Source organism: Neofelis nebulosa, chromosome 1 (genome assembly GCF_028018385.1).
Source record: "Neofelis nebulosa isolate mNeoNeb1 chromosome 1, mNeoNeb1.pri, whole genome shotgun sequence".
Lineage (NCBI taxonomy): Eukaryota > Metazoa > Chordata > Mammalia > Carnivora > Felidae > Neofelis > Neofelis nebulosa.
The window spans coordinates 190,458,182-190,477,351 of NC_080782.1; the positions used below are offsets into that span (position 1 = coordinate 190,458,182).

General features: G+C 36.3%; 1 protein-coding gene across 1 annotated transcript in view; it reads right to left on the reverse strand.

The window, feature by feature from the left end:
* The window catches only part of NDFIP2 (Nedd4 family interacting protein 2), a 68,930-nt gene that overhangs the window by 9,724 nt on the left and 40,036 nt on the right, over window positions 1-19,170 (reverse strand). The window contains exons 6-8 of the mRNA XM_058682278.1: window positions 18,061-18,194; window positions 12,611-12,704; window positions 3,851-3,975 (exon numbers count right to left, since the gene is read on the reverse strand). Coding sequence (XP_058538261.1) covers window positions 3,851-3,975; window positions 12,611-12,704; window positions 18,061-18,194 — 353 coding nt within the window. The remainder of the gene's footprint in view (window positions 1-3,850; window positions 3,976-12,610; window positions 12,705-18,060; window positions 18,195-19,170) is intronic.

The following is a 19,170-nucleotide window of genomic DNA, read 5'->3' on the forward strand; positions in this document are numbered from 1 at the left end:
ACAGGCAGATGGGAAGGGAGAGTTTGATGACAATGAACACGGCTATCTTTTCCTTGATTAGACTCTGGACGTCATGATTTTAATTACTGAAAAAATTTTTGTAAAAAGTCAAACTAATTGTCTTCAGAGTTACTTCAGATAATTCTTCTCTATGACCCTTTAGCATTAAACAGTGTTGCAAATAGTTGTTTGCTGAAAGTAATATAACCTAGTCTAAAACTATTAAAAATTACGTCGTTTTATCTACTCTGTTTCCATTGGTCTCCAAACTGAATCTGATTTAACTAAAAATGATTTTATCAAATGGAGACTTGCCCTCAAGTCTGAAATTAAAAGTATCTATCTCCAACTTTTTTTGATAATTATTTCCAACTATCCGTTGGTATTTTCCACAGAAGCATTTTTAAAAATCCTATAGGTTTGGTAATAACCAAAATGCTTATAAACTGTAATAAAAATATCACTACTGAGGAGGCATATGTACTAAAGATTATCTAAATCTATTTTTAAAACCTTAAATATTTCCATAGGAAGTATTTATAATTAATAAATCAACTATAATCTAAATTCTCAGCTTAGAGTTTCAAAAATTTCAGAGATTAAAATTTTTAAAGTGCCATTATAGACGCAAATTCCAGACTCCTACATCATTAAAATAAGTACAAGGGAGAGCTAAAAAATTAGGAAAACATAGCTTGTAAAGTAGGACTGCACTATATTTTTTAATCAAGTGATTACTAATTATAAATAAAAGATTTTCATATGGGTTTTAGAGTCTATAAGAACGAAAAGAAATAAAGAAGCAAAGCAATACATTTAACTAATATTTAAATATATTGTAGAATATGTTTAATAAATAATACTAACAGGCAAGAGACAACCAGAAAAGAACATCATCATTCTTCACCAAAAATATTTACCAAAGTTAGTTTTTATTTACTTCTGGGTAAAAAATATAATTACCTTCACCTTGAAATCGAAGAGAGACTTTATAAAGTCCACTACGTAAAAAGGATAAATAAGCTTTTGAACTCATTACTGAGTGAGCAAAAATGTTTAAAACACCAACAGTCGCAGGGCTGAGCCAAGTTGGGTTTTTTAATGAATAAATCCATCATGCTGACTGACCAATCACAGGATGCAAAAATCAAATTTTGAAAAATAAATTAACTGACAATAGGAATTTATCTAATTTTATTTTATTAATGTAACACCAGCATTTTATTGTTTACATCCTGTCTACTTTCAAAAAGAGTTGTTAGTTTTTAACAAAACACATATGCATTTTCAAACAAATAATAAAAAGATCAAAAGCCGTAGACAGAAATAATACCAGAATTGGCTAAAGATATTTACATTAAATCTGAGGTTCATGGCAACTCAGAAACAAAAAGAAAAGCTGCAGTATGATTTATAAATTACTTATTGTCTAATAAAATAAAACAGGTTTTTAGGAGAAACCCTTTCTCTCAGCACTGAGCTCCACAGGGAATTTATTGTTTGGAGCATTATAATAAAAGTCAAAATGCAGTGTCATAGAGGCAGTACAGAACCAAGAGAACATGCACTGAACTGGGACCAAGCTAGTTTCTAATTCACATACAAACTATGGGATGTGGAGCAAGTTATTAGACTTTTTTTTATTCTTAGCTTCATCATCAATATAATGGCTGCATTGTCATGAGCATCACTGATACAAGTAGGGGGTCAAGAATTTGATGTTGGTAACGAATTCTGCTTGGAACATAGTAAGTACTCAATGATTGGCTGCCATTATTACTTTATACAAAAGATCTTTAAAAATCCTTTTCTTGTATCAATTCTCAGTATACACTAAAGGCATGACATTAACCTTAACTCAGTAGCAGTACTTTATTTTTTTTAAAGGCACATTTTATGGTTTTTGGGTTTTTTTTTTTTTTTAGTTTATTTTTTTTAGTAATCTCCACACCTATGTGAAGCTCGAACCCACGACCCTGAGATCAAGAGTCACATGCTCTTCTGACTGAGCCAGTCAGGTACCCTTCAGTAGCGCTATTATAAAGGGAAACTAAATAGTCCTGGTGATCAAACTTGATGCTAGTATATACCTTACAAAGCTCTGAGCACCTGCAGTCTTTGAATTTAAGTTCCCCACCTTATCACATTAACTGGAGTTAATTACTAATCAACCCCCTCCCAACTAGGGCTACTATGGGAGAATTAGGAGCTAATACCCCTAGGGCATTGGTTGCATATAATGGACTAGACTACCTTCTTTTTTATAAATTTAGAATACACACATTTATTAAGCTTAGGAAAACTGAAAAAACAGTCCTCAAATCAATTTGTGTTCTGTGACTAAGATGAGAAATCCTATTTGAATAACAGTAATTAGTTCTATTACTAATATAACCATAACCAATGGACATATCTAACTTCAACTCTTTTGAGGTTCTCTAGTAGTAACTTCTACATCATCTACTCCTATATCATCTCTTTATATTTGTATGGTCCATAACACCTTAACAGATTTCTGTTCATCGTGGGAATCCACTCCACAACTTCTGAAATGAAATTATAAAAAGAATCTGCCAGGGGGCTATTCTTACAATGGCTCTAGTTTTAATCATCTTAGAAGCCATGCAATAAGGTCTCACCCAAGAATCAACTGATTAATAGCCAAAACCTTAATCTGGTCTGAACACAGACAAGGTCTGATAAGATTACTGAAACTCTGGGAGGCAGTAAGTTTAAAAATAAAGCAAAAACACATTAAATCCAGTTTTAATTTTTTAAATCAATTTGATAATATAGGTGCATAACAAGTGTCTGAAGCACGTAAGGGAAGCTGACATTTTACTATGTGACTGTACCGAATATTTTAGGAGCATTTGAGCATTCATTCAATTAGAAATCTATGTTTAAATAAATATGACTTGTTGAAATTACGCATTTTATCAACTGTAGAATAGCATTTAAATGTATAGGTTACTTGTAAGAAAACTTATTAAAACAATAAATAAAGGCACTCCTAATCATTCTCCTAGGCCTTACCCTAAAGAAACCAGGGAAAAGGCTTCATAAAAAGGAGCCAAAGGGGGCCTTCAAAAGGCAAAGAGCTGGGGGAAAGCTATGCTAACAACACTACTGCTGGTGGAATGGACACAGAAATTTATTATGGGACAAGCTTTGAGATGGGAGAAAGAAGAGGACTTGGCATTATCTCCCAACACACCATCTCGTAAGTGATAAGAAGTAGACAGAGGGTGAATCCCAGGAACAACAGAGAAATGAGAAGAAAGGCTGAGAAGGAACATAAAGGAAAAAAGGTGAGTTCTGATAGCCACCTCAGGGGCCTTAGTTTACTTTTGAGTTCTTAATGCTACCCCCCCCCCCAAAAGAGTGGGAAAATAACTAAATCTGTGACAATTTACTAACTGATAGAAATTTTTATGTTTTGACTGATCACAATAGTCATAGACACAGTTTACTGAGCACATTTGTGGAGCAACTGGGTGAATACTTTAATTCTATCACCTCTAAGACTCACAAAAATCTTGAAAGGCAGCTATTACCAACCCATTATGAAGAAACTAATGCTCAGAAAAATTAAAAATTTAAGGTTAGAACACTGATATAAATAAGACTCAAACTCAATTTTTTCTGTTTTCAAAGCTCTTTCCACGTAGTAAACAAGCTCTCATTTAAACTGTTCATCCCACAGAGATCACTACAATAATAAGAGGTAAGAATAAGTCTCAAAATAATTGAACTCCTAGACATAAAATGAACATTCATGAACCACAGACAGATTTTCATACATTTTAATTTTAGAGATAAGAGTAATAGACGCTATCAAAACACTCACCCTAACGATAAGGATCCATTTGATCAATGAAAGTCCAAATCCACATATGGCACCATATCTTCCAGCTATGGTATTGGTGATACAGAAGGATAAACAAAACCCAAGCCAGTTGAAAATAAATGCCACTAAAAGCAAGAGAAGTAAAAAGTTCTTTTAAAGATCACACTTCAGAAACAAATTAACAAAGACATAATATTAACACTACTTTACTGCACAATGGAAATAACACTCCCCTTTCTTTTGACTCTGTACCAATTAAGTCTTCTTTACAGACTGTAGTTTACCTTTTGCAAATGTATTAGTTATTAACTACACATTAACAAACAGGTACGCTTGGTTTCTTGTCAGTTTGGCCAAGAGGAATCAATTCCTTAAAATGTGTCACCACTAGGTTAAACTGCATTTTTAAACCAGCTAATAATAATAATAATAATAATAATAGTAATAATAATAAACCAGCTAATAATAAACCAAGTCACAGGGTAGCTCCCTTGTGATCCCACCCAATAAACCCAGCCTAAGCAATCAGCCAACCAAACTGGATTTTTTAAAAAGCAATATTAGGGGCGCCTGGGTGGCGCAGTCGGTTAAGCGTCCGACTTCAGCCAGGTCACGATCTCGCGGTCCGTGAGTTCGAGCCCCGCGTCGGGCTCTGGGCTGATGGCTCGGAGCCTGGAGCCTGTTTCCGATTCTGTGTCTCCCTCTCTCTCTGCCCCTCCCCCGTTCATGCTCTGTTTCTCTCTGTCCCAAAAATAAATAAAAAACGTTGAAAAAAATAAATAAATAAATAAATAAATAAATAAATAAAAAATAAAAAGCAATATTAAAGATGAGTCACATAAATTATAAAGTATTTCCAGAGAAGATACTGTTCATTGCCTCTTCCTCCTACTTAACAAAACCTGTTTTTCCCCCTCCTGAAGAATCCACCTACCTATAAAGTCTTTATTTTAGGGAAGTCTGGACTCCATACTTAACTCCAAAAGGTGAATCCTGAGTAGTCTGGGGGGAAAAAAATCACAGGAGGCCAAAACTCCCTGCCAATTTTTTTTTTGAAATAGGATTTCTGAAAACCATTCTTCAGTTCTTAAAAACACATCAAGGAGATGGAGAATGGAATATAGGTTAAATAACAGTGGCTCTAAATTAATCACTGTTGAATCTGAGTGATAAATACATAGAAGTTTATTACACTCTTGCCTAGTTTATGAATTTCTACTATATATGTGTGTGTGTGTGTGTGTGTGTGTGTACATACATTTTTTTTTAAATACTGCTTTCCCCCAGATGTCTAGTTTGGATGTGATACCTGGAACCACTGCAGGGATCTTGCTATCAGCCTGAGGATTAAACTGTAACTCCAAACGGGCTAGAGAAGGAAGGAAATCCAGGAGGAGCAGAGCTATAGCACTGATACTTGCTACGGCTGGGATCTGCTTGTTCATGGATTTTCTGTTTTGTGAGATAATCTCCTAATTATTTAAAATAGTTGAGTGAGGGTTTTCTATTACTTGTAGCAGAAACCATTCTGACACAGGTCCTTGAGATATAATCAGAGTGCCCTGTGTCCAAGAGAGTAACATTATCAAATAATAACAGTAACAATAGTAAAACCGAAGATCAATTTGAACAGAACTTTGTCCTGTTCACTGCCCATCCTCTTACCCCAAATATCTCCACCCAACTCTCAGGGTAAACAAAGTAAATTACCTAGAGAAATGCTGACTTTTTCAGAATTCTGAAGACAGAGAGGAAACATTTTAGGATAAATTTAAATGAAATAGCTGTTTCTTCAAAGCAATTTCCCTACTCCTATAATTTCTTCCTTCCCAATGTCTTCTATAATTTCTTCTTTCTCCAAATGCTTTCCTGATCATTTATGGTAAGCTATGTTATATGGTGCAACAGTCAGGAGAATGAATTTTGAAATAAGAGACCTGTGTTTGAGTCAAAGTGTACTCACTAGATAAATGACCTTGGACTCACTGCTGACTCTGGTGAGCCACAGTTCTCTGATCTGTAGTACTACTTCACAAGGCTGATAAGGGGATTAAGTGAGATAATCAATTTAAAGAGTTTAACATGGTACAGAATCTGGCACATGGTGATCCCTAAAGAAATGGTAGCCATTATTACTACCCATACAAGATGATCTCTTTACAGAATAGGTTGTATCTTTAAAAAAAAAAAAAAAAAAAAAAAAAAAAAAATTCAGGTGACACTACTGGAAATAAAACTTGTTTACACTCCACATTTTCTTTTTTGTAAACCCAGATACTGATCAGTACTTCCATGTCCTCTGCATCTGTTATCCAGTGCCCCCCAGCCACACTGCTTCTTCCACTTGCTCCAGGAACCTACCCTGCTCTACAAAGCAGGATATTTACACTTCAATTAATTAAAATGACAGGAAATTTAAAATTTAGTCCCTCAGTCACACTAGCCACATGTCAAGTGCTCAATGGTCACATCTGGCTTGTAGCTACCATATTGGACAGCAGAGATACAGAATATTTCCAGCATCATAGAATATACTATTTGACATAGCTGTTCTACATCCAATGGGTTAATATTTGTGTTATCTGTGGAGAAACCATGCAACAGCTTTATGTAATATCTTCCTGTCTATTTAAAATAAAGAATTTACATTAATAAATAGCAGTAAAGATTCCCAACCTATGTGCCATACGTGTGCTGTGACTGGCTGAGACAGTTACTCTCCTCCTCCTCAGCAGGTGGGTGAGGTCTGGGGCAGAGGACAGACTGCCAGCAGCCATGAGCAACTTATTACTTTATCCCAGTGATGCCTCAGTCTATCATTTTACAAGCATGTCACATGGTTAAAACACAGGAAGCACTGATGGGGAAAATACAAAACAGCGAAATATTCCAAAAGTGCATTTTCACCTCTGAGCATGTTTAGTTCAGGGGAAAATTCAACACTGTTTTCTTCAAAATCAGATCTACTGGTATCTAGTACACATACCACTGTACCCACACCAGAAATAAGATCCAAAAAACAAAAAAGTACCTATTGAGTCATCATGTTTTCTTTTTCTGCACTCTGCCAGCAGCAGGGATTCCTACAAGCTATGCTCGTGCAATATAACGTATTATGGACTGAACTGTGTCTCCTTAAAACCCTAACTCCCCAGTGTGACTGAATTTAGAGATAGGGCCTTTCTGGAGATAATTAAGGATATAAAGGTAGAGCCCTAATCCACTAGGATTGGTGACCTTATAGGAAGAGGAAGAGCACTAAGGGAGCTCTCTCTCCACCCACATGTAGAAAAGAGACCATGTGAGACACAGCAAGACAGCCGTCCACAGCCAAGAAGAGGACCCCTCACCAGAAACCAAATTTTCCAGCACTTTGATCTTGGACTTCTAGCCTCCAGAACTGTGAGAAAATAAATTTCCACTGTTTAAGCCACCCAGATGGTGGTATTAGCTCTAAGAGACTAATACATAACTTTATCCATCTGTAAATGATTTAAGCACTAGGAAAAAAACAAAGTTGGTGACTACTTGAGTGTAGACAGATTCACTTTTTAAAAAAAAATTTTTGAATGTTTATTTTATTTTATTTATTTTTTTTTTTTTTTTAATTTTTTTTTTTCAACATTTATTTATTTTTGGGACAGAGAGAGACAGAGCATGAACAGGGGAGGGGCAGAGAGAGAGGGAGACACAGAATCGGAAACAGGCTCCAGGCTCTGAGCCATCAACCCAGAGCCTGACGCGGGGCTCGAACCCACGGACCGCGAGATCGTGACCTGGCTGAAGTCGGACGCCCAACCGACTGCGCCACCCAGGTGCCCCTGTTTATTTTATTTTTGAGACAGAGAGAGCATAAGCAGGGTAGGGGCAGAGAGAGGCAAAGACAGAGGATCTATAGAGGGCTCCGTGCTGACAGTAGAAAGCCCGACGCAGGGCTTGAACTCACGAACCACAAGATCATGACCTGAGCTGAAGTGGGATGCTTAACCAACTGGGCCACCCAGGGGCCCCAACAGATTCACCTTTTATGGCCTTGGCCTATAAGATAGCAAGTAAAGCTGAACAGGTCTTAAAACACAGAAAGGGCAGAAGCATTAAATTCTGAATCCTCTATGACATGTCTGAATTGGCAAAAAAGAAAATAAATGTATGCTAAACCTTAAGTGTGTAAAATCCATAAAAGAAACATGTAGTAGAGGCAGGTGAATGTAATATGCCTAGGGAAAAAGACAGGAACACTTTTCTTTCAGCTTTACTTCATTTGTGCCATGTTTCCCTGGAAACTTAGGACAAAGCTTAAAAGGCATAGGGCACCTAGTCGCCACACAGTCAAGGCCCAACATGGAATCCAAAGAAGGAACAGACTTCCAAAACCTATATTCCTTAGAAAAAATAAAACTGGGGGGAGCAAGCAGCTACAAAGCAGGGCAATTAAGAAAAGTTGGTAAAGAATGCAAAGTGTTGCTCCAATTACACTCTCCACAGTCACGTTCACAGTGCCTTCTTTGTATGAAAGTGAGTCAGACAGGTTAATGACATTTGAAAGAAGGCTGCCAATTAGTTTAAATCATGTAAAAGGTGAATTCTCAATTAAGGATGTGGAAGGAGAACATTACTACGAACTACCTTCACCCAACAGCACTCTGTAATTTATGACATTTCACATATTTTAACTTATTTGATCTTCTCATTAGCCTTTTAAGAAGGGCAAAGTCAGAATTAATTCCATTCTACAGAAGGACAAATTGAGACCTAAAACAGCAAAGTGCCACATAAACTCACAAAGCAAGTAAGAGGTATAGGTAGGATAGGCACATCCAAGCCTTTCATGTCTTCTATGCAGCGATCTCTTTCTTACATATACCTCCCATCTACAGAAAGAGGGTAGCAGAACAGCCTAGAAAGCAACATTGTACACTACAGTTATCCATTAATAAGACTTTACTTTAAAATTTTCAAAAGCCACAAGACACTTATTAATTACAAAAGGAAAAAATAGTGAAGAAAGCTAGCAGACACCACCTTAACCTGATGAGAACTGACATCACCAGTAAAAAGACATAACTGGATCACTGCCTCCTGATACGATGCACTGAGAAGGACGCATCATATCTATGGTATTTGTGTAGCAACTGGGCAAATGCTTTAATCATATCACTTCTAAGCCTCACAAAAATCATGAAACGCAGCTGTTACCAGCCCATTATGAAGAAACTAATGCTCAAAATTATTTAAAATTTAAAGTTAGAACACTGATATAAGACCCAAACTCGATTTTTTTGTTTTCAAAGCTCTTTCCATGTAGTAACAAGCTCTCATTTAGTAAAGTTACAAAATGTTCACACCACAAAGATCACTACAGTAAGTATAAAAGGTAGGAATAAACCCTAGAAGTAAAGTTTTCTAAACAGAGTCCATTCCATTTTTAAGCACTAAAGTTCAAGGTCATTTCCAGACTATCAATTATCCAATGAATTCAATCTTAATTTCTAGCTTTTAACTAACGACTGACTTTCATTCCATTGTCTTAAGAAGTCTGTTAAACAAGCAAGTTAGGCATGTATGAGACATTTTGCTGTGACACTTCAAGGGATTATGAAAAGCAAAAATTATCAAGGGATACATACATTTCTTTCTCTACATTTTCTGAACATAAACATTCAATTATTTTACAAATTTATGTGTAAACTTTTTTTAGGATTACCTACGGTAAGAGACTGAAAAATGGATGTTGAAACAGAATAGGCAAGAATTAAGCCACCAAAGAGTTTTAACTGAAATATTCTTACTGATATTCACTGTAGTTTGTATTCACACAACTTTTATTACCTGAAATGCTTAAGCTATAAACCATATTAAAGAAAATCTATTTCTGACAACCAACAAGTGTGGTGAGGATGTGGAAAAAAAGGAACCATCACACACTGCTGGTAGGAATGCAAACTGGTGCAGCCACTGTAGAAAACTCTACGGAAGTCCCTCAGAAAGTTAGAACTGAAGTATCCTATGATCCAGTAATCACACTACTGAGTACGTACCCAAAGAATATAAAAACACTAATTCAAAAGGATGTATGCACCCCTATGTTTATTTCAGCATTATTTACAATAGCCAAATTATGAAAAACAGCCCAAGTGTCTACCGATAGATGAATGAAGATGTGATGTGTATACACATACACACACACACAGAGTAATATTATTCAGCCATTAAAAAAAAAATGAAATCTCAGGGCACCTGGGTGGCTCAGTCAGTTGAATGTTCGACTTTGCCTCAGGTCATGATCTCACAGTTTATGGGTTTGAGCCCTGCATTGGGCTCTGTGACAACAGCTCAGAGCCTGAAGCCTGCTTCGGATTCTGTGTCTTCTTCACTCTCTGCCCCTCCCCTGCTTGCACTCTCTCTGTTTCTCAAAACTGAATAAACGTAAAAAAAAACTAAAAAAAAAAAAAGAAATATTGCCATTTGCAACAACAAGGATGGAGCTAGAGAGTATAATGCTAGGTGAAATAAGTCAGAGAAAGACAAATATCATATGATTACGCTTATGTGGAATTTAGGAAACAAAGGCAAGCAAACGAAAAAAAAAAGAGAGAGAAACAAACCAAGAAACAGACTCTTAACTATAGAGAACAAGCTGATGGTTACCAGACAGGAGGCGGTGGGGGAGGGGAATGGGTGAAATAAGTGATGGGAATTAAAGAAGATACTTATGATGAATACTGAAAATATACAGAACTGCTGAATCACTATATTGTACACTTGAAACTATTATAACACTATGTTAACTGTACTGAAATTAAAATGAAAAATTTTTAAAAATTAAAAAAAATCTATTTCTGAACCACAGAAATAGAAAATAGAACAGAATCTAGACAATAGCTACTATCAGTGGAAGCATGAAAAATATACCAAGTTGCAATTTGAAGAACAGCCACTAGATGGTAGTGATTACAAATAAATCTATGCTCATCAAAGCAAATAAACTCAAACACTGGCCTACAGTCTACCACAAAAAAATATATTAGGAAATGAAGTCTGAAAATAATATATATTTTTACTCTTATAATATTGGTGCAGTACTTATAGAATGGGATGCATAAAAAAATAAGGTGTAGAGGCATTAGTAAAAATGCAGTAAAAGTAGCTGATTTACACTAAATATATTAAATATATTTATATTAAATTATATACCACCACAGGCCAAATAAGGTCAACCACGTGTCTAGGTTACCAAACACAACACTGTTTAATCAAAAAAAATGTTTTCAAATCTAAAAAAAAATAAAGGTTAAAAAGACAGCAGGGTTAAGTGAAATTGAGAAATAGAGAAATAATCACTAAGCTCGGAGTCAAATAACTAGATGGTATTAAATCACATTTTTATTCCTAAGAAACAGGTCTTTATACTAAAAATAGCGCAATTAATTTAAATTCTCTTTTCCAATTAAGATTTTTAAAAGCTATAATAACCATTAGAGGAATTAATATTTACGCTCTTAGCAAAATATGTGGAAGACTTGATAATAAAGGCTTACTAGTTAAACTAAAACTAAGAAAAAAGCCAGTTTACTAGACTGACAGCACAAGACAGTAGTTATCTGTAGCCAAAGTGTTCCTTTCTACTATACCCAACATTGTATCTAATTACAAACTTTAACTAAAACCACAAGATTTAAATATTGCATATACATTAGCTGGCTGTGAAGCAGAACATAAGGTACTAAATTTGAAGAGAAAACGTAACTATCTTCCCACTCACCTACCATTTCTGAGTGGTTATCTACTTCTATTCTTCAGCAGGTGAAATGAAAGCAAGCAAGCAAGAAACCATTTCAAAATGGAGGATTAGTGATTTCCCAGACTCAAAAGTAACTCAACAAGAATTTTCTATTTTTAAATTTGAATGTGATACTTTAAATAAGTAAAATATTCCTCAGTTTTATTATCAAAATAAACATTATACTTAAAATGAATGAAATAAGCATTCTGTGAAAGCTTGGTCATTTAACCAGGTTGAGGGCAGAAATTCACCATATCCTAGTCTAAGAAATTTACTTACATGAATATTGGGTTTCTAAAACTTAATTTTAGCAATTAAACAATTCAGGTGTCATAACATTATGTACTGAGTATACTATATGCCAATCCCTGTATTAGGAATTTAAATAATAAGACTATAACACAGTCTTCCCTCAAAGTATAAAGTATACTTTATAAGTTCAGATATTAAACTAAGAATTCTGCAACATGTTAAAAAAAAAATCTTACTTAGGTTTCTGGTCTTCTAATCACTTACCATTCCCCCAAAGAAGACATACTTGCTTTCTTTTGTGTCTCAAATCACATTATTCCAGTTGCCCAAAATATTTCCTTTTCCAACCCTTCTTTCGTGCCTTATAAAGACGCTCAAATGGAAGTCCTTTGCCCCACAAGCAGAAGTTAATAGTTTCATTCTGCCTGGTCCTACATCACTGCATGGACATGCAACATTTTTCATGCAAAAACATATTTAGCTTAAATATGCTTATATAACTCTATACAGTCAGTATCTAGCATAATGATTGCAATACACAGTTGTGTTTAATAAATTCTAGGATTTTTATGGTCTCACATGATCACATATCAGAAACAATTTATATTTTACACTAATTAGACACACTTTAACAATATTTGCCTTTCTTCACTATCTATGTTACTTTAAATACACATGTAGCCAGTATACCCAAAGAAACAATGTGGAAATGAAAAATCACTTACTGAAAAACGCCAGCATAAAAATTCCATCATTACCCACTCGGAGCTGGTCTGCATCACTAAAGTCATCTCTTGGTTGACACTCTTCCTCCTGAATCTGTAAAACATGTAACATTAGAATAGCACACTAAAAACCAATTACAACTTTATTATCTTAAGCATAAAGATAAAAATTTAAATAAAATCAAATGTCCTCAATTTGTTGTATAGACAAAATGATACAGAGAATACAATATCTGGCACAAAGTAATCAAAAACATTAGCAAGAATTAATTTTTCATGGGCACCCTTAAAAAGGGTTAAACAAAAAAGATAAAAACTAAATACTGGATTAATGAAAATGATGTGAAGAAAGATGTGACTGACACTGTGCATTTGCATCCAATGGGAAAGAGGAATTTTCATGATCATTGGTGGAGTCTAAATTATATGACCTCTATGGCTGGCAACTTGGCAATATTTATCAAAAATAAAAATGTAACCTACAACTATATGGTCAATTAATCTTCAACAAAACAGGAAAGAATATCCAGTGGCAAAAAGACAGTCTCTTTAACAAATGCTGTTGGGAAAACTGGACAGCAACATGCAGAAGAATGAAACTGGACCACTTTCCTATACCATACACAACAATAATTCAAAATGAAGGGGCGCCTGGGTGGCGCAGTCGGTTGGGCATCCGACTTCAGCCAGGTCACGATCTCGCGGTCCGTGAGTTCGAGCCCCGCGTCAGGCTCTGGGCTGATGGCTCAGAGCCTGGAGCCTGTTTCCGATTCTGTGTCTCCCTCTCTCTCTCTGCCCCTCCCCCGTTCATGCTCTGTCTCTCTCTGTCCCAAAAATAAATAAATGTTGAAAAAAAAATTAAAAAAAAAACAAAAACAAAATGGATGAAAGACCTAAATATGAGACCCAAAATCATTAAAATCCTAGAGGAAAATCCAGGCAGTAACCTCTTTGACATTAGCCGTAGCAACTTCTTACTAGATACATCTCTCCGGAGGCAAGGGAAACAAAAGAGAAAATAAACTATTGGGACTTGATCAAAATAAAAAGCTTCTGGGGCACCTGGGTGGCTCAGTCCGTTAAGCATCTGATGTCGGCTCCGGTCATGATCTCACAGTTCATGAGTTCGAGCCCCAGGTAAGGCTCTGTGCTGACAGCTCAGAGCCTGGAGCCTGTTTCGAATTCTGTGTCTCCCTCTCTCTGCCCCTCCCCCACTCATATTCTGTCTCTCTCTCAAAAATAAACATTAAAAAAATTTTTTTAAGTAAGTAAATAGGGGCGGCTAGGTGGCTCAGTCAGTTTAGCATCCCACTTTGGCTCGGGTCATGATCTTGTGGCTCATAAGTTCAAGCCCCACATCCAGCTCTGTGCTGACAGCTTGGAGCCTGAAGCCTGCTTCGGATTCTGCGTCTCCCTCTCTCTCCCCCTCTCCCCTGCTTGCGCTCTCTCTCTCTCTCTCAAAAATAAATAAGTAAATAAATAAACAAACAAACAGCTTCTGCACAGTGAAGGAAACAAAACTAAAAGGCAAACTATGGAATGGAGAAGATATCTGCAAAAGACATATCTAAAAAAGGGTTAGTATCCAAAATGTATGAAGAACTTATAAAACTCAACACCCAAAAAATGAATAATCCAATTAAAAGGTGGGCAGAAGGCATGAATAGATTTTTTTTCCAAAGAAGACATCTAGATGGCCAACAGACACAAGAAAGTACTCACCATACTTCAACATCAGGGAAATGCAAATGAAAACTACAATGAGATACCACCTCACACCTGTCAGAATGGCTAAAATCAAAAACACAAGAAACAACAGGTGTTGGTGAGGATGTGGAGAAAACAGAACCCTCCTGCAGTGTTGGTGGAATGTAAACTGGTGCAGCTACTCCGGAAAACAGAATGGAGGAAGGTTCCTCAAAAAGTTAAAACAGAAATAACTCTTATGATCCAGCAACTGCCCTGCTAGGTATTTACCCAAAGAATACAAATATACTAATTCAAAGGGAGACACGCACCTCAGTGTTTATACTAGCATTATCTACAATAGCCATATTATGAAAACAGCCCAAGTGTCTGCTGATTGATGAATGGATAAAGAAGACATGGTACATACATACAATGAAATATTACTTGGCCATAAAAAAGAATGAAACCTTGCCATTTGCAATGATGTGGATGTGATGTGGAGCTAAAGACAGTATTTTGCTAAGCGAAGTCAGTCAGTCAAAAACAAATACCACATGATTTCACATATGTGAAATTTAAGAAACAAAACAAAGGATCATAGGGAGAAAGAGAGAAACCAAGAAACAGACTTAACTATAGAGAACTGATGGTTACCAGAGGGGCAGGGGATGGGTCAAAAAGGCGATAGGGATCAAGGACTGCACTTGTGATGAGCACTGGGTGTCATATGTAAGTGCTGAATCACTAAACTGTACACCTGAAACTAATATCACACTGTATGTTAACTGGAACTGAAATAAAAACTCTTAAAAAAGAAAAAAAAATTTACCCACACACCCTTTGACCCAGCATTCCACTTCTTGAAATACTCTGTACAAATTTACTTATTATATTCCCACTTATAAGAAATCATGTATTAAAGATAATTTGTTGCAGCAGTGTTAATAAGAGCAAAAGATCAGATACAATCTAAACGCCCACCAACAGTGGACTCTTGTCAGGAGACAATTCTTGATGAGTCCTTCATGTTTCTGATTGTCTTCCAGGTGGAGGCAATGGCTGCCCTTCTTCTGTACTATCTTTTCAAGGCTGTTTATACTGCAGACAGCTTTGGAAGAGAGAGCGTGTCACTCCCTAGGGCAGAGATGTGGGCATGTTTAGTGACCATTAAAAATACATCGGGTTCACTAAACTCAAGGTTCAACACTGTGTGTGGAAACATTACTTGGTCCTCTTTGTGTTTCTTAGTGCGAACTGAGGCTCAGGAGACTGGTCAAGAAAATGCTAATATATTCATGGCAGTCTCACTACATACACTGCCAAAAGAAAAAGACTTTCAGAACCATATTACTCATTATTTGGGCCAAAAGATCCCTCAAGTACTCTGCAATCATATATCGTAGAAAATTCAGTGATTGGCAATGACTAAATACACAGTAAGATTTTGTATAATTTCAAGTGAATTCAAGAAATAAGCATTAAAACCCAGTGTAAGCCCCTCCAAACCAGTCAGTATGATAGCAAGAATATAAACATTTCATATTTTTTCTAAATATCAGTCCAGATATTTTTATCACACATCATTTGTAAAAAGAAAACATATATGCAAAGATACCTTTACGACATTAACAATGTAAAACATAGACACATCAACACACATTTCAAAATAATCTGATAACTTTACCAGAGAGGAATGACCACTAAATTACAGTAGCATAATTGATTCCATGGAATTTCACTCAACCATTAAAATAACAGAGAAACATTTATATAAAATGCTTAAAAAATAAAAGAAACTCTGTGATAATTTCAACTACATCAAACACAGCTTTATAAATCCCAAAACTGGTAAAAGACACCAACATATTTTAAAATGAAAAGCTGTAAGAGAACAAGTGTGGTATTTTCTTCTTCCTAATTTTTCTCTTCATTGCTAATTTTTAAAAAGTATTCAACTTAATAAACTGTAATTTATTAAATACCAAGTATGTGCCAGATAAGAGCGAGGTGCTAGAAATGTAACCACGAGGTCCTCATCCTGGAGTTGCTCACAATTTATAAAGTGTTAGTTTTTGTGTCAACAGACAAGTTACTGACAAACTTTAAAATAAGGTACAAAAAACCAAACACTGCTCACTATTAGGTTGTAAGATAAGACTACCTGGTGAACAAGCCATGTTCTAAAAGCTTTTCCTCACAGAGAGCAAGACAAGGCTTGCTTCTTTCTTTGGAGAGTTCTACCCTACTGTGTGCAAGTTAGGGCAATAGAGGTCCCAAACTTGCTTAACATCCTTTTAAGGACCTCTGCCATTTCCAACGTCTCTAGAGAGACACTCCCTGAGAAAAGGAGTCCTTCTGGTTCACGGAGAGTGCATGCATGTATACAATGCATGGACAACCACATATGTGCCAGGCAACCTAGAGTTGATTTTGATAGAAACTCCACACTCTATACAGATCTATGCTCCTTCTCTATGATTCTCTCCTCCAAGCATCAAAAAACCCTTATTGACTGAGCTGTATTTATGCCACGGTCTTAACAAAGACTTGCTTTCCCCCTCAGAGGGAAAAGGCATAAATAATAAATTTGAGGCTTGCTGTTTTTACTTATGTGCCCAAAGCTATTTATGTTGACATTTAACTCTGTGTGTTGGAGTACAGGAGTGGGAGCAGGCATGGAAAGTGCTGTACTGATAAAAGAAACCCATCCAGGAGAAAACACTCACCTATCAAATACTCTACTTGCTGGGCTCTGGCCTGATGGCAGGAGAACGCTGTACACAAAAACTCCTTTCTCTCCCTTTATGCCTCACCTCATTCTAGCTTTCTGGGTAAACATAAGTTTGGGTGTCTTTTCCTGAAAAAAAATGGGATGAATCTAGGACTCTGAAATGGTACTCATCTCTAACGTCTAAAGCAAGAAAAAAGGGCAACAAACTCTAGCCTGGCTTGCAGCCATGCTGAAATGAAATAACTTCCATCTTTTACTGGACTGTAAAATAGCACACATGCATCTTGTTGACTGTCCACTACTGAGATAGTCACTCCTTTACCAGAACAAGAAGTAGCATCCATATGTATCACTGGCTCTCCTACTGAGACAGTAAGGGGAGAAGGGGCAGGTGGAATCCTTGACCATCATTCTAAAATTCTAGTGTGGGATGTGTTAAAACGCCAAAAAATATTAAAAAGTTGGCTGACAAACATAATTTGGAGGCCTTGTGATGTTATTTCTCTGTGTTTTTTAACCTACACTGAGTTCATTCAGAGTCACTAGACTGGCTATACTAATATACACAATTGAGTAGGGAAAAAAAAGATGCTTTATGATTGTAGTTAAGGACCACAAAATCCAAATTATATAAAGAAGGAAATAAGGATATCAACAGTGAAGAGGTCAATGGGATGCAGTAACTAGAGTGAGGGGGGTAAAAGTCAGCACGTGAGGGAAGACAAATCAAGACTTAGGAAACATACTGGTAAACATACTGATAAGGACTAGGATGTCCACAAACTAAGATGGAGTGTAGGAGGAAGACTGATATAGAGATAAACAGAAACAGAAACGGTGGAGAAGGTGGATTTAACTAGGAGAGTGCCAATTTCACCATAGCATGACAACACACATAAGTAGTAGTAGAGAAAATACTAAAAAACAATCTACATGCACAAACACTCTTAGAGAACTATTTCTGACATTACTGAATGTACTCAGAATTATTAGACGATATTCTCAAAAGGAAGCAATCAGACCGCCTTACTCTCTGAGCTGTTTCTGCTGCTGCAGCCGCCATGGCAGCAGCCTTGGCCTTCTCGGCTTCATCGTATGTAGGAAGGGAGGTAGCAACACTGTAGGGAGGTGGCACGGGATAAAACTCACTGTAAACTTCTGAATCTGAAGAAAGGGATTAAAAAAGGACAACCATTAAAACAAACTATTTAATAAAATTTTTATAGTCAAAAACATAATTTAATAATTTACAACAGGCTACTAAAGACTATTACTGCTATTTGTAGTCTTATTTTATAAAGCTAGGTAGTAGTAAGTTACTAATTCAATCCTATGTGTTAGTTTAGTCCCATATCTATTATAAAGGGAAAAGACTCATAAATATCATCTAAAGGCTATTACAAAAAACAAAAATATCAAGAATGAAATCTGAAAATCTGTACAAGACAAGGGAGGTGAGAAAGTCATCACATATGAGCATCCATTCTACCTACTGCTATGCTCAAAGAATTTAATTTACTTGCTCATAATCTCATAGCCTAAAAGTAGAAGTATCAGGAATAACAACACTTGTATAGTACTCATTATTTAATATGCCACTTCTAAAGACATTAATCCTAGCAACTCTCAAGTTCAGAAAACTTAAGGAATTTGCCCAGTATTACACAACCAACAAGTGGCAGAGTCCAGGGATTTCCTAATTACCAATATTTGCTCTCATAACATGTGAGGTTCATTTTTTTTTTTACATGTCAGTTTTAGCAACTGTCCAAATCTCTTCAGCAAACTCAACATTTCTCTTTCCTAAAAAAGACTGGTGATTTTTACTTCTTTTTTACTCCTCTCCCCTCTTCTCATTTTTTTCCATATCTACCTAGTTTTTCAGAGTTTTTTTTTATGAAGAATTTTTCCAGGGCACCTGGGTGGCGCAGTCGGTTAAGCGTCCGACTTCAGCCAGGTCACGATCTCGCGGTCCGTGAGTTCGAGCCCCGCATCAGGCTCTGGGCTGATGGCTCGGAGCCTGGAGCCTGTTTCCGATTCTGTGTCTCCCTCTCTCTCTGCCCCTCCCCCATTCATGCTCTGTCTCTCTCTGTCCCAAAAATAAATTTAAAAAAAACGTTGAAAAAAAAAATATGAAGAA